Source organism: Natrix helvetica, assembly GCF_964273705.1.
Source record: "Natrix helvetica genome assembly, chromosome: 6".
Lineage (NCBI taxonomy): Eukaryota > Metazoa > Chordata > Lepidosauria > Squamata > Natricidae > Natrix > Natrix helvetica.
In genome coordinates, this window is record NC_138553.1 from 73,356,174 (window position 1) to 73,382,585 (window position 26,412).

The 26,412-nt window shown below is 41.2% G+C and overlaps 1 protein-coding gene across 4 annotated transcripts in view; it reads right to left on the minus strand.

Annotated features, from left to right (window-relative positions):
- Positions 1–3,850: 3,850 nt before the first annotated feature.
- SCUBE1 (signal peptide, CUB domain and EGF like domain containing 1) overlaps positions 3,851–26,412 on the minus strand; it is a 177,250-nt gene continuing 154,688 nt past the window's right edge. For 2 of the 4 annotated variants that reach the window (XM_081957478.1, XM_081957477.1), the window contains 10 exons: positions 23,812–23,931; positions 21,730–21,888; positions 19,669–19,872; positions 17,353–17,514; positions 14,889–15,056; positions 13,808–13,969; positions 11,070–11,267; positions 8,993–9,145; positions 6,132–6,211; positions 3,852–5,315 (listed from right to left, as the gene is read on the minus strand). In XM_081957478.1, coding sequence (XP_081813604.1) covers positions 5,163–5,315; positions 6,132–6,211; positions 8,993–9,145; positions 11,070–11,267; positions 13,808–13,969; positions 14,889–15,056; positions 17,353–17,514; positions 19,669–19,872; positions 21,730–21,888; positions 23,812–23,931 — 1,559 coding nt within the window. In that variant the 3' untranslated portion in view covers positions 3,852–5,162. Of the gene's footprint in view, positions 5,316–6,131; positions 6,212–8,953; positions 9,146–11,069; positions 11,268–13,807; positions 13,970–14,888; positions 15,057–17,352; positions 17,515–19,668; positions 19,873–21,729; positions 21,889–23,811; positions 23,932–26,412 lie in introns of those variants that run through there. The other 2 variants (XM_081957479.1, XM_081957480.1) reach the window with 2 other exon arrangements.

Below are 26,412 nucleotides of genomic sequence, written 5' to 3' on the forward strand. Positions count from 1 at the left end.
AATCTATTTATACACCACAGAAGGCCGAGATTATGGTCAATGAAGAATTGATGAAACCATGTGAGATTCAGAAAGGGAAAGGCAGGGAAGATCAAAGAAAACTGGAAAACAAAACTGGATTTAAGATTGTAAAAAAGGTAAAATACCTTGGTGTAACTCTAATAAAAATTCTATATTGTTTAAAGCTAACTATATTAAAATGTGGAATGAGATAAAACTGGATTTTCACAGATGGGGAAAACTAGATTTGTCACCAATGGGAAGAATTTCTGTTATTAAAATGACTGTTTTACCCAAAATGTTGTTTGACTCAATTTTACCAATTCTGATAAAAGATCTGTCTTTTAAACAAGGGCAGGAGGATATTTCCAGATTTGACTTCCTCTCAAGATGGTTGTTGCATGATAAGGGCTCCCCCCCTTACTGACAATCTGCTGATTTCACTGCCAAAGCTGACTTCGTCTACCTTAAAAGGCCGACATTTTCTTTTCTCACCGTTTTGGATAGCACTGTTATTGATGGAAAAGTATAGCGCAATTCTTCTGGTCTTACTAGAGCATTGATTCTCCTGATAATTGTCTTTAAATCAAAAGAGGACATTGTTCCTCTATTAAAACGAACAGATTAATCAAGAGGACCCCTATTTTGCTGAGGTTTCATGAAAAAATATCCAGATATATTCTTCCTGAGGGAAACACTTACAACTCAGTCAGTCTGCTGTTGTGTTCAATGATTCCATTATGCAATCAGGAGACTAGGCATGTCACCACTCATGTCAGTAATTAGAAGCTGTTCTCTGAAGGTCCTTGGATTTGGTTCTATCCTTACTACAGATTTCAATCAAAATATTGTCCATTCACACTGTATATATTGTTCAGTAATCTGGTGTGAAAGTCAGTTGTACATTGTATAAGTAGCGTCGACTTGTTATGGAACCATGACTCCTGGATCGCTGATCACCTAATCCCTTGTCATTCTTTCAGTGGCATTCTCCCTGACAAATAGGCTGGAATTAGCCACCAAGGCAATAAATGATATACCCCGATAGTACCATTCAGCACCATTAGCAAGCAGAACTGGAACTAGAGTTAGGCAGTAATTTCATGATTTCAGTATAGAGCTATGGTGGCACAGTGGTTAGAATCAGGGGTGAAATCAACTTACCTTCGCTACCAGTTCGCAAATGTGAGCCTGTGCATGCGCAGGACCTTTGATTTCTGACGATCAGCAGTGATGCGTGACTTAGATTAGCTAGAACAGTAGTTCTCAACCTTCCCAATGCTGCGACCCTTTAATACAGTTCCTCATGTTGTGGTGACCCCCAACCATAAAATTGGTGTCTTGGTTCCTGAGACCATAGAAAATATGTGTTTTCCGATGGTCTTAGGCGACCCCTGTGAAAGGGTTGTTCGACCCCCAAAGGGGTCCCGGCCCACAGGTTGAGAACCACTGAGCTAGAAAGTAGGAAATGCGACAATTCTAGCTAATATAAATCATGCATCACAGCTGATTGTCGGAATACCAATTCACCCAAACCAGTAGCATTTTTTTACTATCGATTCGGGGGAATTGGTCCAAACCAGTAGCATTTGACCCCCGGTTAGAATGCAGTACTGCAGGGCTAACTCACTGTTCACTCTAAGAGTTCAATCTGAATGGCTCAAGGTTAACTCAGCCTTGCATCCTTCCGAGGTTGGTAAAATGAGGACTCGGATTGTTGGGGGCAATAAACTGACTCTGTAAACTGCTTAGAGAGGGCTGTAAAAGCACTATGAAGCAGTAAGTTCTAAGTGCTTTTGCTATTTTCCATTAGTGGAAGAGGGCTTTGAAAAGCATTTTAAGGGGCATTATTTGTAGGGAAGTTTTTTTTTTTTTATCATTCATTAGATTTCTTATCCTCAGAATTCGCTTAGGTTCACCTGAAATTAAAAAGATGTACAGATGTACAGAAGTCCTTCAAATTGGACTAGCAATTATTTCTTTATCACACTTGAGTTGAGATTTTCTCCAGACCGTATTTGCATTTGATCTTCACTTGGCATTAGAGCGCTGTTTAGCTATTCTGCCACATTTGCTCCATTATTAGTCTGAGCAACTATCAACTTAACCTACCACCCAGGAGTCTTGAGAGAAAATGTAGAAGTTCTTCAAGGGAGATGACATACAGATCAGAGATTGTATTCTGCCAGATCTTACCGGTTCGGGCGAACCAATGCGCGACTTTCTGTGCATGCAAATTTGTGAACCAGTAGCAAAAGTAAGTAAATCCCACCACTGAGGCAGATGATGAGAAATAAAATGTTAGATTTAGTCAATATTGTAAAAAAAAAAAAAAAAAACCCGGTAAGACTTTTTGGGGAACAAACAACTCACTGAGGTTAAAGTTTTTATAAGTGTGCTTAGCTTCTTAAAATAACTTCATGGATATATTTACGAATTCTTATGGCAACAGTTGTTTCAGAACATTTCTTAATTTCTCAGCATACGATTTTCTAGTGATCTCCCAGTTATAAAGAAATCCAACCTTCCTTAGTGTTTAGTTAAGTTCATCTAGATACTTCCGGGTAGCTAGGATAATTTAAAATGCTAACATCCTGTTACCGATTTTTAAAATAAATATTGTATGGATTTGTCAGAAGGCATAATCTTTAATCTAACAGGGAATAACAACACTGCTCTGAATTATGAGGCCAAGAATAAAAAAGCAGTGAATCTATGTAGCTGTGATAATACTAGAAAATGGACAATAATCTTTTTTCTTTGCTTCTGTATATTATTTATCTTTGAAAGCCGAATGCTATTTGAAAGAAATTCCTGTATTTTCCTGTTAGGAGTAGTTTCTCAGCGCTCCTAAGTCTATGTCAGAGCAGGGTTGTCTTAACAGCATTATGGGCCCCAGGCAAAGCAGTGTACTGGGGCCCCTATGACAACTACTCACAGGACACTGAAAATGAAAATGGTCGATAAAATTAAACATATATTTGCATGTTAGTATTAATAAAAAGATAAGGGACGCGGTGGCTCAGCGGCTAAGGTGCTGAGCTTGTCGATCAGAAAGTTCGGCAGTTCAGCGGTTCAAATCCATAGTGCCATGTAGCGAAGTGGGCTCCCATTACTTGTCCCACTTTCTGCCAACCTAGCAGTTCGCAAGCACATAAAAATGCAAGTAGAAAAATAGGGACCGCCGTTGGTGGGAAGGTAGCAGCGTTCCGTGCGCCTTCAGCATTTAGTCCTGCAGGCCACAAGACCTCGAAGACATCTTTGGACAGCGCTGGCTCTTCGGCTTTGAAACGGAGATGAGCACCGCCCCCCTAGAGTCGGGAACAACTTGGACATATGTGCGAGGGGAACCTTTACCTATTTTATTAATTAAAAATGCAGTAAAATGTAATAAATATGTTGCTGTATTTATATGATACAAGGTGCATTGAAAAGTTAACATACACAGATTAGTATGGGGCCCCTATGCTCATGGGGCCCACGGGCAAGTACCCATCAGGCCCATGTGTTAAGATAGCCCTATGTCAGAGTGCTGTGAAAAGTTCAAAAATTTACTGGTTTACACATAGAAGAGTAGTTCTGTTCTTCCTCCCAATTTTTGCCTGGTGATTTATTATCGAAAACATTTTGATTACAACATCTACTGTGTTTCCCTGGAAATAAGACCAGGACTTATATTAATTTTTGCTCCAAAAGATGCAATAGGGTTTAATTTCTGGTTAGGTCTTATTTTAGGGGAAATATGGCACTAAAATGCTTTTGTCTGGTTGACTGGGGCTTATTTTGGGGTAGGGCTTATATTACAAGCATCCTGAAAAATCATGCTAGGGCTTATTTTCTGGTTGAGTCTTATTTGCGGGGAAACCCGGTAGCAGGATGGAAGGAAGGAAGACTACTTTTATGGCTAATTTAATCATTGTCCTAGTTCTTTGGACATGTAAGAGAACTTGGGATCTTCAATTCTTGTCAATTTTCTTCGCTGATCAAATCGCGTTAAACTCTCTGCTCATGGTTGGAGATGCCAACAACAGCAGGTATTGAAGTCAGCTTTGATGCCAAGAAGTAGAGTAGGATCATGTATTTCTCCTCCACAACTCAGGGATTCATAATAAAACAGTTATGATAAGCAGATCATATTGAGCAAGGATTATAGAGCCGTCAACCAATGAATGCACACATGAAAGGACAAAATAATTTATCTTTCTCAAGAAAAAAAACTCTAGTCCTTTGCGAAGCAAGAGAGGGAGGGAGGGAGGGAGGGAGGGAGGGAGGGAGAGAAAACATGAATCTCTCACTCCACTTCATCACACCTTGTACCAAGCATCTGAGCTGTGGTTTATGCCTCTGAAAAACATTATTATATGAGTGATATTTCTGTTGCCTTGGTATTCACAAACAGATGCCTATTAGATTTTATACATATTTCGATATTCAGTTAAGAGCAAGAAAACTAGCTACTGGTGTCCATCCCACCCCCTTAAGATCGTTCCTTCTTGGTATAATATTTAGCAGAGAAACCAATTCTGTGTCTAATTCAACCATTGCATTCCATTTTCAAAATAGACTTTTAAAAATGTTATATTGGGAGCAAGAAATCTATGGATTGTAGGATTATTCTTGCCTAACCCATTAAACAAAAGTTAAGGCAGCTATATTTTATCCCCACCTTCTTTTTGGTTTATAAAAAAAAGTCTCCATAAAACCACCAAAAGGAAAACAATGAAGTTTAGATTCCCCTTCTGAAAATTTCACATATAAAGTTCAAGTGCAATTCAAAATCCAAGTATCATTTATACTACATACTTTTTCTATCAATAATTCTTCTTTTCAGGTAGTTTCTTCAAAAAAGAACAGGTTTCTTCTTTATGTGGTAGTTAAACAAGGTTCCTTTTCTAAAACAAATGCTTCTCTATGATAAACTGAAAATAAAATCGTGTTCTCTGGAATTCCGAGTTACTTTTCTTTTGAGGTGGAAAAAAAAATCCCATCAAATATTGGAGATTATAAAACAATAGTTATCTTCAATATACAATTTCAGATAAAGATGGGCAGGAAATCTTAAAATCAGCAAAACTGTTTCTACAGTCAAACCCAATACAATATTTGACAGGAATGCAAAAGAACCAAAAATAAAACAAAAGTTCCTGAAAAAGCACTAGAAGTTATTTGTATGGTCGTAGAAATCTGGAAACTTTTGACCGCAATAGTTTTATAAACGACCTTGGAAACATCTCCTTTGATTCTTGTGCTGTGTACTTGAAATAGTTTTGAGGATGTGCCAATACATCAAATAGGGCTTTAATCAATTTCTTGTCCTGTGGGAGACAGAAGCAGCAAAAGCACATCAAAAGCATACAAAACCTTTGCCAGACCAATTCTTGAATACAGCTAGTCTGCCTGGAATCCATACTGTTTATCGGACATTAATTGAGCAGAGTCCAGATGTATTTCACAAGAAGAGTACTCCACTCCTCTGCTCACAATAGAATCCCTTACACCACCAGGTTCAAAATGTTGGGCTTAGACAACCTGGAACTACGCCACCTACAGTCTGATCTAAGCATAGTACACAAAATTATCTGCTACAACATCCTACCTATCAAGGACTACTTCAGCTTCAACCTCAATAACACTCGAGCAAACAATAGATACAAACTCAAGGTAAATCGCTCCAAACTTGATTGCAGAAAATATGACTTCAGCAACAGAGTGGTCAACGCCTGGAATTACATCCTCAAACCCTCACAGCTTCAACCTTAAATTGTATACCGTAGACCTCACCCCATTCCTAAGAGGTCCATAAAGGAGGCATGCATAAGCGCACCAGTGTGCCAACCATCCCTGTCCCACTCTCCTCATTTATTTGTCCTCATTTCCTTTGTTCATGTCCATGTTTATACCTATAGCTGTTATTTTGTACATGTTTGACAAACTAAATAAATAAAATAAATAAGAATTTCGCAATGGCTCTCCTGCCCTCCCATTTGGCCCTCCTACCCAGCCTCCCTCACTGGGTAAGATTTCCTTCCCCTTAGAATGGAATTCCGGTTTTCAGTCTTCCAATTTTAAGAAGCACTCTGCAACCTCTTAAATAAAAGTCACTAGGAAAAGACTAAGTATGGAAAGCTTACTTTTAAAATTTCTTGGTGATTTTCTGAAGCATATAAACGCCCATCGCGAACAATGTCTTCTATTAACTGCTGATAGTCCTCTGAAAAGTGAATGGAGAAAGGACCAAATCAATGATTTATTTTTACTGGCAACAATGTCCAGGCACATTAGCCACATGTTTTGAAGCGATCCTGAATTTAAACACAGGGTTTTTGTTTATTTAGCTGTATTTTGTTTATTTATTAAATGTATATGGCGCTTCCCTCCTTCACCATTTTGGCATCAAGATACAGTCCAGGGGTGGGTTCCGGCTTCTATTACTGCTGGTTTGTTCAGGGATGTGCTTCGGGCATGCATGCGCTTTGGGTGCATGGGCAATGCTCACATGCACAGTAGTTAAAAAATTGCTTCTGCGCATGCGCAGAAGCAAATAACAAGAAGGAATAGACCGGTAGAACCGGTTCAGGGAGTGTTGTGTCCGGCTGAGTTACTACCTCCTACTACCTCCTACTACTCCACTCCTTCCGTCAGAAACTCAAAACCCACCTGTTCCAGCTAGCCGGCCTGGCCTAATTCCAGCCTTCCCACCTCAGTTTTGGTTTTTAAATTTTATGATTGGTTTTATGGGCTAGTTTTAATTTTTATAAATTGTACAGGGGTTATTTAATTTAATTTTAATTATGTATATTATTGTTTGGATGGGTTTTTAAAATTTATACCTGTACACCGCCCCGAGTCCCTCCGGGGAGAGGGGGCGGTCTAGAAATCTAATTAATAAATAAATAATACCTATTGGGCCGAACCAGTACGAACCGATAGGAACCCACTTCTGGTGCAGTCCAATAGCCTTTTAGGACAATATCCCAGGAACTACAGGATATGTAGATAGAAGATCTTAGAAGAGAAACTAATAGAAATCCCTTTTTGTGTCTGATCTCAAAGAATTGGGAAGTTTCTCAAAAATGTCCCCTGTCAGGCTCTCTCTCTGCGAATTATTTTTAGATTTTTATATGATTTTTAAAAAAATCTCAGCTAGGTTTCATGCATAAGGGAGGCATAGAGTTCTCAGGGTCTCCTGATTTCTAGACCAGAGCCTAAACTACCCTATCAAACTGATTCTATGAATGCTGAATGGTGGCTTTGCATGGGTTTTGACCAGCTTGAGGTAAAGTTCCTTCATTACTCACAAAAACTAACAAAAACAATCCCTCTCACTGCTACCCCAAAAGGGCAGATATAGATATCTCTGTTGTTATTTCAGACCAATAAACAACAACTAGACCAATTGTAAAATTGATGCTCAAAAGAAATAATAGGTTATTTTCTCTTTGGATTATTACGTTTTTTTCTGTGAGAATGTAAAGATCACAGGGAATAGAGCAGGTTCTGACCGCTTCTGGAGAACCGGTACCAGAAATTTTCAGTAGTTCGGAGAACTGGCAAATACCACCTCTGTCTGGCCCTAGAGTGGGGTGGGAATGGAGATTTTGCAATATCTTTCCCCCAGGAGTGGGGAGGGAATGGGAATTTTGCAGTATCCTTCCCCTACCACGCCCACCAAGCCACGTCCACAGAACCGTTCGTAAAAAAATTTGAATTTCACCACTGGAATAGAGGGAGGGATGGTGGATGGATAGACAGGCTGTGAATAGACACTGTCCACAGATTCTATACAAAAATCAAATTAATAAATTAAATCTGTTTGACAAAAAAAGTTTGGGGTTAATATAGCTATATTGATTAAAGTTTAACCCAGCTGAGATTGTCATCGATTGGGATTTGCAAATCAGCTTCAAATGTTGATTGCAAATGGATATAAAATTAATATTCCGCTTAACCAAATCCCGTGGATGTTATATTGTGAAGAAGACAAAAACGAAGAGAGAATTCCAAAGTCCTTTTGAATTTTGGAGCATGTTGAAGAGGAAAGGAAAGGAAATGTTTTCTCCTCAATGCATAAAACAAATAAATATGACTGCATTTAATTAAAAAAAACATGAATTAGTATAAAGGCATCTCCTTTCTAGGTAGAAATATGATTAAGTCTCTCTTGAGTTTTAAGCATGGTTAAACATTTCATACAACAAATGGTTTGTAAAATTGTATGATCATCCTTCATCAGTAAAAGAACAAGGGAAAGGGAGCCAAATAGGTTTTTAGCTATTAAAAATGCTTTCTGAGTACTTTCTGGGTATTTAAGTAAAATAACTTGTAAATAGCAATTATATATTGCTTCCGTGCATGTGTGCGGCCTTCCGTATATGCGCTTTGCTTGTGCACGTGGCATGCACGCATGCGCAGTGTCATAAACGAGGCTACATAGGATGTTTTGGAGCCTGGGTGGGGGGGCAGGGGGGCGGTAAGGCGGGCCCACCCACAGGTCACCACTACCGGTTCGGGAGAATCTGTCCGAACAGGCTGAATACCACCTTGGGTTCCTGTATGGAAAATCATTACCAATATTGATTCTAAAAAGCCCAAAGGAAAAGGAGAAACCAGGAAATTTTATATCCCTTCTTCTCTATTACACCTATTAATATTTTGGCTTATTTATGCATACCCCTACTCAGGGCCGGATTTAGATGAAAAGAGGCCCTAGGCTATTCCACTTATGGGGCCCTTTCACCTCCCATTTTTAAGTTTGTAAATTACACATGAGAGATAATAAAATACATCATTACTGTGATATATATATCAATATATTAAATGAAACGTGTTGTAATTGGTACTAACCTTTATAAAAAAATGTGGCACGGATAATAAATAAAAATCAAAGGCCCCTCTTGATCTTGAGGCCCTAGGCTGAAGCCTAGTTAGCCTATAGGAAAATCCGGCCCTGCACCTACTGTATATTAGATTACAATACTGGTATAAATATTACCGTCGTATGTTACATAGGGCACTTGAAATCCTTTGCCACTGTTTCCTTCATTTGATTTGAACTGAATCCACAATTTCCGGGACCGGGAGGTGAATGCTATGGGTCTCTCATAGGTTTGGCAGGTTTCATACGTAGTAATTGATGTAGGTGAAGCTTAAACATAAAACAAAAAATAAACATATAGATTCTTGTAAAAATAAAATTTGATTTTCCAAGATGTGTGAAGTGCTACATTTAGCATTCTCTCTAGTCCAAGATTAGCAAGACCGGCTACATCTCTATGTAGCCTTTCAGAGAGAAATGTTTCCTAATTATCCGGCGACCATGTTTTTCTGGGGACTGAACACTGAACCTCCCTTATGTAAAACTTGTATTCTGTCACTGAGTTAAGACCATTATTCAAACTACTGGTAGATCCCACTATCTTGCAGCTGATCTAATTAAATTACCATTTTTTATGGAGTATAAGATGCTTTGGAGTATAAGATGCAAATTAGTTTTGGGGGAGGAAAACAAGAAAAAGAAATTCTGCCTCCGCCTACCAGCATCCATCGGTATTAATTTGGCCAGCCTCCTTGCAGCAAACATCAATCAGCCCGGTCAGCTTCAACACATTATTGCAGCCTGATTCAGCACAAGCAGCTGATTGGGGGTTGGATCGGCCTCTTGGAATACCCCCAATCAGCTGTTCCAGGCTGCGAGGATCACCATAGCCCATTGCCACCTCCAAGTGTTACGTTTTTGGTCTCCGCGCATCATTTTTTCAGCCTCCACATGCTGAGTTTTAGACTTGTTCCAGGCTGCGGGGATCGCCACAGAACATCGCCGCCTGTCAGAACATCGCCAACGCCGGCGATGTTCTAGACTAGCACAGGGGTCTCCAACCTTGGCAACTTTAAGCCTGGTGGACTTCAACTCTGGGAATGCTCGGACTTGAAATCCTCCAGGCTTAAAGTTGCCAAGGTTGGAGATCCCTGGACTAACATAATCATGAGTCCAAACAAGATTTACAAATGATTCCCTAACTTCTGCCAATGAAAGTTACCATATTTTTTGGGTATAAGATGCACCCCCCCCAAAATGTGGGTGGAAATGTCTGTGCGTCTTATACAGCATATGTTGCTGAAGCCCCACCCTCCACCTGCCCACCACCCTTCAACCATTTTCAGCCTCCATGCTTCACATTTTTTCAGCCCCCGCGTGCTGAGTTTTAGACTTGTTCCAGGCTGCGGGGATCGCCACAGAACATCGGCGCCTGTCAGTGCCTTCGTGCATTGTGTTTTCAGTCTCCGCACGGAATGCGTGGAGGTGGTGATCGGCGTGATGTGCTGTGGCAATCTGCGCAGCCTGGAACAGGTCTAAAACGGAGCGTGCGGAGGCCAAAAATGTGAAGCATGGAGGCTGAAAATGGCTGAAGGGTGGTGGGCGGGTGGAGGGTGGGGCTTCGGCAACATACGCTGTATAAGACGCACAGACATTTCCACCCACATTTTTTTGGGGTGCATCTTATACCCAAAAAATATGGTAACTTTCATTGGCAGAAGTTAGGGAATCATTTGTAAATCTTGTTTGGACTCATGATTATGTTAGTCCAGGGGTCTCCAACCTTGGCAACTTTAAGCCTGGAGGACTTCAAGTCCAAGCATTCCCAAAGTTGAAGTCCGCTAGGCTTAACGTTGCCAAGGTTGGAGACCCCTGTGCTAGTCTATGCTAGTAATATTAAATAATTTCATTTAATATTGTTTTGGAGGTAGAAATAAATTGGACGGTAGAAAGCAAAAAGAGACCCAGAAGTGATTATTATATTGCAATCCTACAGAAAACATGGTCATTATCCAACACCAGGCATTTAGACACTACTGAAAGTGTTATATAGGAAATGTGACAAAATCTTTGTCAGATGTTGAATTTAGAGTCAGTTCTCCCTGCAGATGTAGCTTCTAAATGCTAAGAGCTAAGTCAACACTGTGAAGTTTTACATAAATAAACATTACTTCTGAATCAGATAAATTATTCAGTGACTGTCTTCTGAGATGACAGACTTCTAGGGACAGGCTTTTCTAGGGACGAAGCTTACCACTTTTTCTCATTACTAAAACATCACCACACTCATCTTCAATTGGGAGAAAGATCTCCGGGACTACAATGAGGATCCGTCTCTTTGGAGGTGGGCTTATATTCCAAGTGCATTCGACATTGGCTGGGTAATCTCCTGGATAGTTTGGGGATTCAATGAACCCTGTATAGTCTCCAAGTTCTCCACCACACTGTTGATCTACAGAGAGAGAGAGAAAGAAAGAGAGGGAGACCAGGAGTGAGGAAGAGATGAAGTCAGACTGACCTGATCTACTCATGTTTTACTTCTCTGTTTCTACAAAAGGGGTTTTCTTCACTGGTTTTACTTTAAGAAGCTATACAACAGTAAATCATTTTGCAAATTAAAAAATTGCTTCGTGAATATCATTTTGGATGATTTTCCTTTGGGGTCTTGATCTAACTATAAATCTGATTGTGCTACGTTCTGTAAGCTGGGAGTGAATAGCTGCCTTTGGCTGTGCTTTGAAATGGGTGGGAGGGGAAACACTGTTCTTCTTTGCAACTCCTTAAGTTCTTAGGGAAGATACAGATGCTTCTAAGAATGATGATGGGGCTATATTTATGCTCTCCAAAGCATCCAATTTTTTTGCTTCCAAATACAAGCTGTAGCACAGCTCTAATCTCTTCTTGTATGTAAAGACTCAAGTGGTAAAAACTCTTTCATCAGTTCAGATGGGATGCATCGTGCTGCCTTTTAAAAGTTTCTTTCTTTTTCTTCCTTCCTTCCTTCCTTCCTTCCTTCCTTCCTTCCTTCCTTCCTTCCTTCCTTCCCTTCCCTTCCCTTCCCTTCCCTTCCCTTCCTTTCTTTCTCTAAGCCAAAGCCAAATTTGATAAATAGATTGTGAATGTTTCCTCTTCCTGAAAAACAACAACAACCCCTTCCTATTTGGGAAGAAAATGAAAATCTATAGAGTAGATGTGATTTTTCCTTTCCTCCTAGTGAGCCCATATTTCCCCTCTACTACACATGCTTGCTATGGTTAGCAAGCATATGTGAACCCTTGCTCTAAATTAGCTTGATTTAATGTGAGTGACAGCATCATAGAACCAACCCAGTTGATTAGGTATCAACACTGTTTACTTCCTTCTGCCAAGGAAGAGTAAAGTTATACATGCAAATGTATATTTTATTATGTATCCTATGTAGGAGATATCATTTTATAGCTGCATCCTGTTTCAGCAGACAGCAGCAATAGCTGTTCTCAGCTGGACTCAAAAAAGCTAAGCAGGGTCAAGCTGGGTTAATGCTTGGATGGGATGCCTCTGGAAAATCCCAGTGCTATCCCTAGATCCTCCAACCCTGGGAGTAGGCCATGGCAAAAAAAAAGTTCTACCTTCTTGCCAAGAAAATCGCATATGTCCATCAGGTCATCAGAAATCACACTTGGTCTAAAAAACTTTTTTCTAATTCAGCTAATAATTAAATACGGATGATATACAGATTACAACTAAATAATTATACTTGTAAATGAGCAATAAATAACCAATGAACAATATTATTAATGTACAAAAATGAACCAATGTCAGTCGTTTGTACCTGTTTAAACTCCAGCATCTTCCTCAAGTAAAAATTGTAAAATAATACACTAGGTTGTTATATTTCTTTGCATCACAGAGAGGGTTAATGCAGCCATTCCTATAACAGAGTTGAAAGGGACCTTGGAGGTCTTCTAGTCCAACCTCCTGCTCAAGCAGGAGATACGACACCATTCTGGACAAATGGTTATCCAATTTCTTCTTAAAAACCTCTAGTGATGAAGCAACCACAACTTCTGAAGGCAAGCTGTTCTACTGGTTAATTGTTCTCACTGTCAGAAAATTTCTCCTTAGTTTTAGGCTGTTTCTCTCCTTGATTAGTTTCTACATCATGCTGCTTCTTCCTTCTGGTGCTTTGGTAAATAGGGTCTCTTTTTTGTAGCAGCCCCTTAAATATTGGAACACTGCTTTCATGTCATCCCTGCTCCTTCTTTTCATTACACTAGACTTATCCAATTCCTGAAACCGTTCTTCATGTTTCAGCCTCCAGTCCCCTAATCATCTTTCTTACTCTTCTCTGCACTCTTTCTAGAGTCTCAACATCTTTTTTACATCATGGCAACAAAAACTGGATGCAGTATTCCAACTGTGGCCTTACCAAGGCATTATAAAGTGGTATTAACATCTCTGTTGCTTTCTCTCTGCACTCTTTCTAGAGTCATGAACCCTTAGGATATCTCCTTTGCTAAAGAAGGCATTTCTTCTTTCTAACACAGAGAACAGACTGCTAAGATAGTGCTTCTATAATCCTTATATGATTTTAAAGGAAGTGAAAACACATTGGAGACACACTGCAATGTTCAATTTTATTGCAGAAGCAAGAAGGATTTTGTATGGAAAAATTGCCTCGATGCTCAAAAACAGTTTACTTGATGTGAGCTGAGGCTGAAATCCTTCACACCCCACTGTCTTACTCTATGCTAAGGATAAATCAGGTTTTAGACTGGCTGAGTTTAGAGGTGAGTGAATTCTGCATTTTGATAATATTTACACAGTGGTCAAGCAAATAATCATTGAATTTCATCTGTAAGATTTTCAAATTCAACTCAATTATATAGTACAAGTGTAGCTTACAGATGGGCTATGACTGGCAATAAGATTTAAGATTAACTCATTTAGCAACCTGCTCACAGGGCATTCAAGGCAATATTGCAAGTAAGGCTGATCATAGGGAAAACTTACTTTTACAGTGTGTAACGTTAGTGGAACCATCAAAATCTGTACTTGTATTTCCAGGGCAAGTGATGCAATAATTCTGGCCAAATTCAGGTTGGTAAGTTCCTACAGGACACCTGATACATCTGTGGGTTGTAGAGTTGTAGTAATGGCCAGGAGAACAATGAACTGTTTAGAAGAGAGGCAGGTTGTTTTATAATGTATGCAAGATAAAAGAAGCAAAAAGAGAGAAAAATAGAAACACATCAGGCTGGCACTAGGCAAAAAGTCTTATCCAAGATGCATTTGCAACTTTTTAAGGTTAATAAAATACCTGTTCTATTCAGGGGTGGGATTGAAAATTTTTAGCAACCGTTTCTCTGCCCGGTTGTTGGGTGGGCGTGGCCATGGTGGGTGTGGCCTATTCAGCCTCCTGCACCACGGCAGTGGGGGAGGGGAAAATTTCACCCTCCCCAGGCTCCGGAGGCTTTTCTCAAGCCTCCGGCAGGGTGAAAACAGCCTCCTTCGGGCTCTGGAGGCTGGAAACGGACCCATTTCTGGATTTCTGGGAGGCCCATTTTTTGCCCTTCCAGAGCCTCCCTGTGGGCCCTGCACTTACCTGGCATCCAAAACAGGCCGCGTGGAGACTCTTGGGAGAGGCGGAGCGGGGTGGGCGAGGCCTTGCAACTACTGGTTTGGCGAACCAAATGTAAAATTAGCATCCCGTTTGCCTCAACCTGTCCGAACTGGCTGAATCCCATCCCTGGTTCTATTACAAATCAACCCAAATCCTCACTCAAGGCATTAAAAAACAGCTTTAAATTATCATACGTTGGATGCATTATTAAAAGACCCAGTTCTTTGGAAAAGGCTCTGATGATGGAAGGAAAGAGAAGGAAGAGGATAACCAACAGCAAGAGGGGGATGGACTCCTTAGTTGTGAGACTTGGAAGAACAGGTTAGGGTTACAACATCATGGAGAAGATCTATTTGTGTTGTTGCTAAGAGTTGAAAAAAACTTGATGAACCATAAGCAAACCATCATTGTATGGTATATTTTATTTTGAGGTTCCCTAATAATACATGGAATGACAGAACATAAACTTACCTTTAGTTTCACAGTCTTGAAATGAAGCTGCGCCCTCGTATTTGGTCCCCAGCCCTCCACCACAGGGGAAACAGAGGGTCCTCCCTGGTTCAGACTGATAAGTACCAAGTGGACACAGTCTGCAAGGTTTAAAACCATCAAAAGAAAACTGCCCAGGAGAACACTGCCCTAGAAAAGGAATAAATCTATGGTTTACACATAAATATATCGTATTTTTCAGAGTATAAGACGCACCTTTTTCCCTCAAAAGAGGCTGAAAATCTGGGTGCGTCTTATACACTGAATACAGCATTTTTGCCTCCTGAAACCCTGCCCCCTTCACCAAAATGGCCGTGCATAGCCTTTAGGAGGCTTTTAGAGTGCTCCTGGGGGCTGGGGAGGGCAGAAATGAGCAAAAAATGGCCCATTTTTTGCTCAATTTTTCCGCCACCCCAGCTCCCAAGAGCACTTTTTAAGCCTCCGTAAGGCTATCCATGCCCCTTTTTTGATGAAAAACGGGCCCGTTTTCGTTTTTGCCCCCCCCATCCCCCAGGAGTACTCTACAAGTCTCCTAAGGGCTATTCATGCCCTTTAAAAAAAAACAGGCCTGTTTTCACGAAAAATGGGTCATTTTTGGAAAGTTTGCAGAGTGCAAAAACTTTTTTTTTTATTTGCCTCTTCAAAACCTTGGTGCGTCTTGTACTCCGGTGCGTCTTATACTCCAAAAAAATACGGTAGTTAAGGCACAGTCCCAAAGGTGCTTTTCAAGAGACATCTGGACTTCATGGTTTTTCTTCTCAGAGCTGAAGAAGCTTCTTGGATGAGAAGCGAAATGTCTTCAAAGAAAAGCCAGAAAGTTCAGTTGCCTCTTGAAAAAGCACCTTTGGGACAACCATAACCTGGATGACTGAGAATCTCCATAGACAACTAAGGCACAGCTTATCAGTTACCAAATGCCTCAGTGTCTGTGGCATTTGCTCTCTGGGATTCCTATGGGATTTTTATTTATTTATTTTTATTGCTTTTTTCTGCTAGAAAACAACAAAGGACTTTGGAAGTTGCAATCATGTGATTGTGGGGCAGTGCAACTGGCTGTAAATGTGAGCCTGTTACCAAGCTCCCGAAATAGGATTGCATGACTTTGTGCATGACTGTGCATGCACACAGCAGTCATAACTTTGAGGATGGGTGGTCAGTAGCTGTGAAATTTGTTGTAACTCAATGTTATAAGCGATCAGATGTAGGTTGAGGACTATCAAGATATACCCGTATTCTAGGACCTTCAGAGTAATCCGATTGATGCTTCACAAGAACCGATTATGCAGGATCTAAGCATATCCCAAGAAACATTTAGAATATAAAATACAGAATAACAGAGTTGGAAGGGACCTTGGAGGTCTTCTAATCCAACCCCCTGCTTAGGCAGGAAGCCCTATACCACTTCAGACAAATGGTTATCCAACATCTTCCTAAAAACTTCCAGTGTTGGAACATTCACAACACTGATTCATTGTTCTAACTGTCAGGAAATTTCTCCTTAATTCTAATTTGCTTCTCTCCGTGATTTGTTTCTACCCATTGCTTCTTGCCCTGCCTTCACGTGTTTTGGAGAATAGCAGGCACAACACACAAGTCAATATAAAACAATGATTTACAACTCAGGTCACAAGTTCAGATTTCTCCTTTTTCCTATTTTCAGTTAAGTTTTCAGTCCAGTTTCTGAATGAAGTTTGTGAAATGAAATGCTGAATCAGTCATAACTTTGAGGAGGGTCATATGTAGCTTTGAAATCTGTTGTAACTTCAAATGGTTGGTAAGCGATCGAATATAGGTTGAGGACTACCGTATATTCTAGGACAGGGGTTTCAATCTTGCAATGACATGTCATCAAGTGATGTATCACAACGATTCCCCCCTTCGCTAAAATGGGGGTGGGGTGGCCAGGGTGTGATGCATCTGGCCCGCAGGCTGCGAGTTTGAGACCCCTGTTCTAGGACATTCAGAGCATAAGTGGGTTCCTACCGGTTTGGACCGGTTCGGACGCAGGTAGTAACTCGGCTGCCGATGCCCCCGAACTGGTTCTATCGGCAGTGCCTATGGCGCTGCCATCTTGTTTTTTGCTTCTGAAGCAATTTTTTCATTACTGCGCATGCGCAAAGCGTGCACACTCCTAAAGCGCGCCACCCTGAAGTGCACGTGCCCCCGAAACTTGTGCACACCCAAAGCGTGTCCCTGAGCGAACCGGCAGTAAAAGAATCCGGAACCCATCCCTGGTTCAGAGTAACCTGATTGGTGCTTCACATTAACTGATTACGTACGACTTAAGCATATCCCAGAAAACATTTATCAGGCACAACAAACAAGTCAGTACAAAACAAAGATTTACCGTTCAGGTCATAGCCTCAGATTTCTCCTTTTTCCTATTTCTAAATAACTTTTCACTCCAGTTTCTGAATGAAATTTATGACAATGAAATGCGACTTGCCTCCACATTCTAACACACTTCGTGCACCTGCGATGCCTTGTCCATCATTCACTGGACAAGGTTCACAGGAGAGCTGACCTTCCGTGTCTTGATATGTCCCCGGTGAGCAAGGGATGCATTGATTATGTTCTCCACTATAATAGGTGCCAATGCTGCAGGTAACTGGGAAAATAAAAATCAATTCTATGTTTATTACTGTTTCATTATCACAGTGTCTTCATAGTACTACTGATCACTGGCAACCATCCCTTTAAACTGATCACACCCTTGTTCAGCTTTACAGTAGATAAGATCTTGCAATCTTTTTTTTTTAATATTTTAAAATTATTTTTACATTTAAAACAATGCAGTACCGCGAAGTCGAAGTGACCATACATTCACATTATATACAGCTAGTCTCAACCATTAACTATTAGCCTACTTAATACATTGTCTATCCTTCTGTCCAATCACAATATATACAGTTTGTTCCAGTCTTGTCATCTTGTCTTATACCAATCATAAAATCTGTTCCATACTTCAAAATATTCTGATTCCCCTTTATTTTTAAGTTCAAGAGTGAGCCTATCTGCTTCCGCACAGGACAACACTTTTCTGATTATATCTAGCTCTGATGGTGTATTTTCTTTTTTCCAATACTGTGCATAAGTTATGCACGCTGCAGTTAGTACATGTATAATTAGATAAAGTGTATCTTTCTTAAACCCCTCCGGTATTATACCTAGGAGAAAAATTTCTGGTTTAAACAAGATTTGGTCTCCCACCATTTGTTCTAACCACGATTGAATCATTTTCCAATGTTTTTTTTTGCTTCATTGCACGTCCACCACGTATGATAAAAGTGCCTGGTGTTTTTTTACACTTCCAAAAAATTGGGGCCAGATTTTTAAACATTTTGGAGAGGCATGCTGGGGGGAGATGCCATATGTAGAACATCTTATAAAGATTTTCTTTATACGCCGCAGCCATTGTTAGTTTCTGATTAAGTATCCAAAGTTTTTCCCACTTAGCCAATTCCACATTATAACCGAAATTTTTCACACAGGCGACCATAGTTTCTTTGACATGTTCCTCCTCTAGCTTATATTCCAACAAAACTCTATACAACACTTCGATCAGCCTGTTTTCTGTCTGTATCAAAAGTTTATCTAATATTGTGTAATCTTTGGCAATACCTTCCTTCTTCTTATCATGTGCAAACCTTGATTGTATCTGTAAGTAGGACCACCATTCTACTTGTACCCCCTGTGATGCCAATTCTAATCTAGTTTGCAATCTTTGAGTAATATTTTAAATCCCCACATAGCATCGTTGCTAATATTAAGAACACATTTTTACATCTATACATAAAACAAGCTCTGAAATGTGTACATTGTCAGGCCTGCAGCCATCTCTTTGGCCTGCCACACTTTCTATTATTCTACTATGCATTTTCTATTGTGGAAAAATGGGAAGGGGGATTGTACAGAGTTAGATGCTATGTAGCCATAACAAAATTCTTTCTAGAAAGCCAAGGTCATTCTTTGTCTTTGCACCTCTGCCCTTGGCCAGAACTGGATGGGTGGAAGCTGCCAAGCATGGCAGTGGGAGATTGGACCATGTGATGGACTTGTGGGTGTGGGGGCAAGATCATGAACTTTCAACTGGGTGGGGGAAACCGGAAAGCTTTCAGATTCGGGTTTTCCCAGATGTGCCAACATGGCTCTCTTAATAAATTGGAACTTTGAGCAATACTTTGCCTTGGACTCTGATTTACTTTGGGGTGCTATTTGGAACCCTGGCCAAGGGTGTCAAACTTGATTTCATTAAGGGACGCATCAGGGTTGTATTTGACCTTGGGGGGGGCAGGGGGCCATGGCTAGGGTAGGCATGACCAGGGTGGGCGTGGCTAGCTCAACATCACGTGTGCCAGGGCCCCTGTGGTAGTCCAAGCAAATTACCAGCAAAAACAGGCTCCCAAGCTAGGTTTTCGACTACGAAGGCTTCCTGCAACCCTCTGCCAGCAAAAATGGAGCTCTGGGTGGGGGCGCCTGAGGCCTTCCATTTTCACTGACAGAGGCACCAATGGATAGTTCTTGCTGTTTCCAGGATGGCCCTACAGGCCAGATCTAAGCACCCCAGGGGTCAGATGTGGGCCCCAGGCCTTGAGTTTGACACCCCTGTTGTAGACAATACAGTCAAAGATCAGGCTTCTAATTTGTTCAGTTTAGGGAAAAAAATATTAACCAGAACTGCAATAAAAACATCTGGAAAACCCTCTCATGAGAAAACAGTTTTTCTGGGCCTGTGAAGTAAAGCATTTTATTCGAATCTTACCACATTTTCCATCTTGCTGCACTTGCCCAGTGCTGCAGGAATGTCCTTCGCTGACAATTTTAGCTGCCTTTTGAGCTACTTCGTACTCTGTCCCGGAAAACTGAATGTAAAATTGCTGCTTGTTAATAGATTTTCTCAAGGTTTTGATAGCCGTCTGTAGTTTCTGCTCCATCCTTTTTCTCAAACAGTCAACATTGCAAGTGTCTAAAAGGGAGAAATAGAAATGTTAGAATCGATTGAGAGCTGAATTAGAACACAGTTTTCAGAGTCGCCTTGCTACCTCGTTGTTCCTCTAATTTGTCTGGAGTAAAATACATTCCTGAAGTCACTGACACCGTCAAGAAAAGGAAGGCATTCATATCAATAATTGAATTAATCTATCTCAATTAACAAAGGATTCCGTCTTAGACAATGTTGCCTGCTACACCTATGATATCTGAATCAGTATGTTGAAATTCCATAGCCTTAGAAACCTTGCTTGTGATTTGCTAACTCATTACCTAGAATCTACAGAAATCTATTCACAGATTCAGTAGATTCAACTCTCCCACGCTATTTCTAGACCTGTTTTTTCCCCACTAGATGCCCCTCCTGCAGCCCAGCTGTCTCTGTTCTAAGTCAACACTCAATTCCTCAACCTCAAACTCTCGCTTCTGTATAACATCATAACCTTATACAGTTTAGGGTTTGGTATATGTTTGTTTTTGTTTTTCTTTGGACTATTTATTATACGCAGACGAATCTGGTGACTATCAGTTATTTTTAGGCGGTACTCACACACATATTCATACCCATGTACATACATACCCTGTTTCCCCAAAAATAAGACCTCCCCGGTTAATAAGCCCAATTGGACTTTTGAGCGCATGCGCTAATGAGCCTTCCCCCCAAAATAAGCCCTCCCCAAAAATATTGCAACACAGTAGCAGCCTTGAGGTGACCACACTTGCCGCCTCCTGCACCTCAAAAATAATAAGACCTCCCCACAAATAAGGCCAAGCGCTTATTTTGGGGGTCAAAAGAAAATAAGACCCTGTCTTATTTTGGGGGGAAAGACAGTACATGCATACCAGTGGTGGGATTCAAAAAAATTAGCAACTGGTTCTCTGCCCTAATGACCGGCTGGGTGGGCATAGCCATGGTGGGTATGGCCAGGGGGTGTGACAGGCAGCACTTAGCTTCCTGCACATCCCTGAGAGCAAAAATGGGCAGCGGGGGGAGCGACCCTCCTGCACCCCATTTTGGGCCTACTAGGGCTCCCTGCAGCCTCCTGGGAGCAAAAATGGGCTGTGGAGGGCCTGTTTTCCACCTCCCCGGGCTTCGGAGGCTCTCTGAAGGCAGGAAAAAGGCCCATTTTCACCCTCCATGAGCCTCCGGGAGACGCGTTTTCCACCTCCCCAGGCTCCACACCCCCTGAACTTACCTGGCATCCAAAACGGGCTGCATGTGGACTCCTGGGAGGGGCAGGGCAGTGTCAGCTGATTGTTGGAACTACCGGTTCACTGAACCGGACATAAAATTAATAACTGGTTCACCTGAACCAGTCCAAACTGGCTGAATCCCACCTCTGATACATACATACATACATACATACATACTACATGTATGCATGCATGCATGCATGCATTCCAATATTATAAAAACCAAATCAGATAATTATTTCTACAGACAGATTCCCAGTAGCAGAAACTTCTAGGAATATGAGTCAAGTTTAACGTTGACCTCAGTATGGAGTTTTGATTTCCCCGCCAAAAAATGAATAGTCGAATTAAGAAAAGCTACATTTGGGGGATCACATCAAGTAGTATAAAAGAAACCCCTTGGAAGAGCTTCTGGGGAACAAGCCATACATTTGTGGAATATTTGTCATCACAATTGTATGTGTGCCCTCATATTAATACATATATCATGCTGATTAATCAATATCTAATAATAGGGATGCTGAAGAATGTTTGGACTGTGCAATGGAATGTAAATAAGTCTTTATAAATGCATGAAGGTGGCATTAGTTCTAAGCATTAAAATTGGCTCAAAGGAATAACACAAACATATTTCACTAACCTGAGACTTCTTCAGACTTCATCTCCATTTCAAACTCAGCCGTGATATGGGATACTTCTTTTGATGGGGATTTTCGCCCACGGCGTTTTTTCTTAGAGGAATCACATTTGAGATTTACAAAAGTTATGTGGCAATTGTCTGCACAGGGGAACTGACCTCCTTTGCACAACGGAAACAACACGGGAAAAAATTAAGCTGTGTAATAGCGTTATTTCAGTGGCATCGGCTGCATTAGCTTTAGTATGGCTGGTATATTAAAAAAATATCTTCATACACTATTAATGTTTTATGAATCAGGGTTAGAGAAACCCTCCAAAACCATTTATTGAAAGGTGTCAGTACCTTTAAGAAAACCATACCGTTGCAGCCCACCCCTGATTAATGTCCTAATGGTTCCTTTAGTAATATCAAGAGATACTAACACATGGTTTAATTAGACTGAGCTACCCATTTATTTGACACCAGGAAAAAAGGCTTTTCAAAATTGTAGCCCTGATATATGAACTATCCACTTAATTTTCTTCTCTTTCATTCATTTCCCACTCCCTCGACTTCATTTCCTTTTTTCTTTGCAGAGTTTGAACTTTTTTCCCCTTCAGAATTAAAACACAGGCCTCAGTTGGTTAACTGAGCCCTTTTGGATTATGCACAGATAGTCCTTGATTTATATCCACAATTGGGACCAGAATTTCTGTTGTTAAGCAAAGTGGTTGTAAGTTGAGCCCAATTTTATGACCTCTTTTGGCCATGGTTATTAAGTGAATCACAGTTTTAAAGCTAATCTGGCTTCCTCCATTGACTACATTTGTCAGAAGCCATACAGGGAGGTCACCAGTGGCAATCAAAAGACCCTGGGACCAGGGTTGGGATTCAGCTGGTTCGGATGGGTTTGAGTGAACCGGATGCTAATCTTACATCTGGTTCGCCAAACCGGTAGTTGCAAGGGCTAGCTGACTTCACCTACCCTGCTCTGCCCCTCCCAGGAATCTCCACGCGGCCCGTTTTGGATGCCAGGTAAGTGCAGAGCCCGGGCGGAGACTCTGGGAGGGCAAAAAATGGGCATACTGGAAGTTCCGGAAGTCTGGAAATGAGCCTATTTCCAGCCTCTGGAGGGGCCTCCTGAGCCCAGGGGAGGCCATTTTCGCCCTCCCGGAGGCTTGCCAAGAGCCTCTGGAACCTGGAGAGGGTGAAAACGCCTTCCCCCACCGTGGTGCAGGAGGCTGAGTAGGCCAGCCCAACATGGCTATGTCCACCCAGCAATTGGGCAGAGAACCGGTTGCTAACATTTTTCAATCCCACCCCTGCCTGGGACACTGCAATCATTCTAAATATACTTCTTGCCAAGTGTCCGAATTTTGATGACGTGATTATGGGGATGCTTCAGGGATCATAGGTGTGAGGACCTGTCATGGTGGACTTCTCATACATCTCTGCTTTCAACCAGGCAACAGAAAATAGGGAGGGTGGAAGGGAGTAATTGGAATGTACAGAGAGATGGGAGGGACTTGAGGAATTCAAGAGCAAAGTCTGTGTCCTGAAAGAATTTCTACCACCTCAAGGTCAAATGCTGGGAAACCTCCCAAAGGTGCAGATTGTTCTCAAAACAAACTGATTGTATATGCTTGGTGGACAATGGGTGGCCCAATTGGTGGGAAAAAGGGGACTTTACTAAGCTGCTTTTTTGAGCAAAAACTTCAGAACTGGCTTTGCATCTTCTGTACCTACGTGGAATTGACAGTAAAGTTATACGCTTGGAAAAACAATGCCTTGGGAATTTCTTTTGCTGCCTGTGCAAAACAAGACAGTTGACTGGACCAGAAAAATGTCACTTTTTTCAATGCTGTTAAAACTTGGAATGGTCGCTACACAAATATTGTAAGTTGAGGACTACCTGTAATATATTCCTATTACTGTATCACTAGCAATCAAATTAAAAGAAAACAATTAGGGCCGTTCCCACAACTTGTAAAACAGAATTAAGCAAAACCGCAAATGTTAATTTATACCAAATTGAGAAAAAAATGCAGTGTTTCACTAGGCTTTAAAAAAGAAGGATTAAGATTAATGATTAGTCTCTTGTACCTAGAAGAGTTTGCTGCTTTCCAACTTCCTTAATCTTCTCTTTGTTGCGGGGCCTTAAGTGACACTTGGCATCTTTAATTTTAAAGCGAGCCTTCTGTTTGATGGGTGGCATTAAGATGTCTAAAGAAAGAAAAGAAATGATAATCTATTCCATATTTTTAAGAAACTAAAAGATAGCCCAGTAGAGCTTTGTAAATAAATGAGAGACAAGTGAAACCATAATTTTACATAACTATTTTTAATGCTGGCATTCTGAGTAGCGTAAAATTTGATGAAACCAAACATCACATGTTTCATACTAACGTTTATGTTTTTTTTACTGAGCCATGTTAATGAAACAATAACCATGATGAGTTAGTAACAGGAATTCTGGAAGTTTGGTAGATAAGAAAAAAGTTATTTTTTTTGGAAAGCAATCAAAGGCTTATTTATTTACTTATTTACGATGCTTATACCCTAATCCAGAGATAGGTTCCTACTGGTTGGGACTGGTTCAGCTGAGTAGGTAGTAACTCGGCCTGCCATGCCCCCCGAACTGGTTCTCTCGGCGGCCCCATACATGCCACCATTTTGTTTTTTGCTTCTGTGCATGCGCAGAAGCATTTTTTTTAGTACTGCGGATGCGTAGTGCGTCCCTGAGCGAACCAGCAGTAGCAGCAGCAGGAATCTACCCCTGCCCTAATCCCAGTGAATCCAGGCAGAATATAACAGTTCCCCAAATAAGATGCATAGTCAAAGAACCCCAAGGTATCACATAGATAGATGAAGTATGCCATGTCTCAGAACTCCAAGGGACTGAAGCTCACCAAAGCAATACAGCCTGGGCTTCCTTTTGGAATATTGACAATATAGATGCTACATGTACCTTCAAGGAGGAGACAAAGTGGGAACTGTCCCGGTCTATTATATAAGCCCATATCACATAAACTTCATGGGGGAGGAGTTTTCAACAGGCCCTTTTTAAAGGACTGGATTAGATGGGCAGATGTCCTAGTACTGATTTCTATAGGGCTTCAAAGGTAATGAGCAGAAGTCTATTGGCAACCAATTCAGGCCCTCCAAAATAGGTGTTATTCCACATTAGTGAAATTGTCTTGCCTGTAGGTTTTCATGACTCTGATTCAGAGGTGGGTTCCTACTGGTTCGGGCCGGTTCGGCTAAGTAGGTTATAACTCGGCCGGACACATGCCCGAATTAGTTCTATAGGCGGTGCAATAGGTGCTGCCATCTTGTTTTTTGCTTCTGTACATGCACAGAAGCATTTTTTTTACTTCTGTGCATGCACTCGTAGCGTGCATCAAGCACCCGCCCACCCGAAGCGCGTATGAAGCATGCACATGCCCGAAGAGTGTCCCTGAGTGAACCGGCAGTAAAATAAGCCAGAACCCACCCCTGCTCTGATTAGTATTAGTTGTAGTTTCTGGGGCATCTCTAAAAACAGTCCTATGTAGGAAAAGTTGCAACAGTCAAATCAGATGATGGTGTGAGTTACAAAGAGGGTTGTAACTGGTACACCAGCCAAAACTAAGAATTCAGAAGCAAACCCAAGTCACAGAATCTTTTAGTTCCATAAGTGGGCCTGAATCCTGACTCAAAATGATCCAGATAGCATATTTCCTCTAGGATTGTCTGCAACTGATTTTGCAATATTTTCTCAACAATCTTCCTCGGGTACGGCATGTTGGAGCAAACATGAAAGTTATAAATATAGAAGGCCTCTAGAAGAGCTCTACCCCTTCTCTCAAAGTAATAGTGATTGCCTCCTCACACCCACCTAGCCACCCAAAGGACCCAGCAGGAGCATGGATCTAGCCCACAACTGACAGAATTCAAATTTTCAAGAAAACCTTTCTAATTCCTCCAGCTCTAGAAAAAAAAAACCAGGTCCCTCCACAGATGCCACATGGCCCTGATCAGAGACTCTACCCAACTGCCATCCAGCCCAGAGCAACATTCTGCCAAGAAATCTACAAATTTTATTTGTAAACTGCTCAGAGTCACGCAAGTGTGATCGGCGGTATATACCGTATTTTTTGCTCCATAAGACGCACCTGACCATAAAATGCACTCCCATTTTTGGCATATGAGCATCTCGTTTTTTGGTCTCCGCGCGTCCTATTTTCCACCTCTGTGTGTCCCATTTTTGGCCTCCATGCCCCATTTTTGCCCTCCGCACGTCCCATTTTTGCCCTCCTTCACGGAGGCCAAAAACAGGGACATGTGGAGGCCAAAAACGGCCAAAGGGTGGGGGCCAGCGGGTGGGCAGGGATTTGGCAATATTTTCTCCATAAGATGCACAGATATGAGTTACAAAGAGGGTTGTAACTGGCATACCAGCCAAAACTGAGAATCCAGAAGCAACCCCAGCCACTTTTGGGAGACAAAAAAGTGCATCTTATGGAATGAAAAATACGGTACATTTATTAAATAAATTTTATCTGGTATGCCTGTAGGCAGGATTCTATCTGTCTTTCCACCAAAGGGTTTGAATAATTCTTAGCAAGGCCACTAGATTAGGACCTGCAATTGTGGTCAGGGTGGAAAAGAATGTTCCCTTCACAATGCAAGGCTAAACGTGACTTCTTACCAGAGCTCACTCGC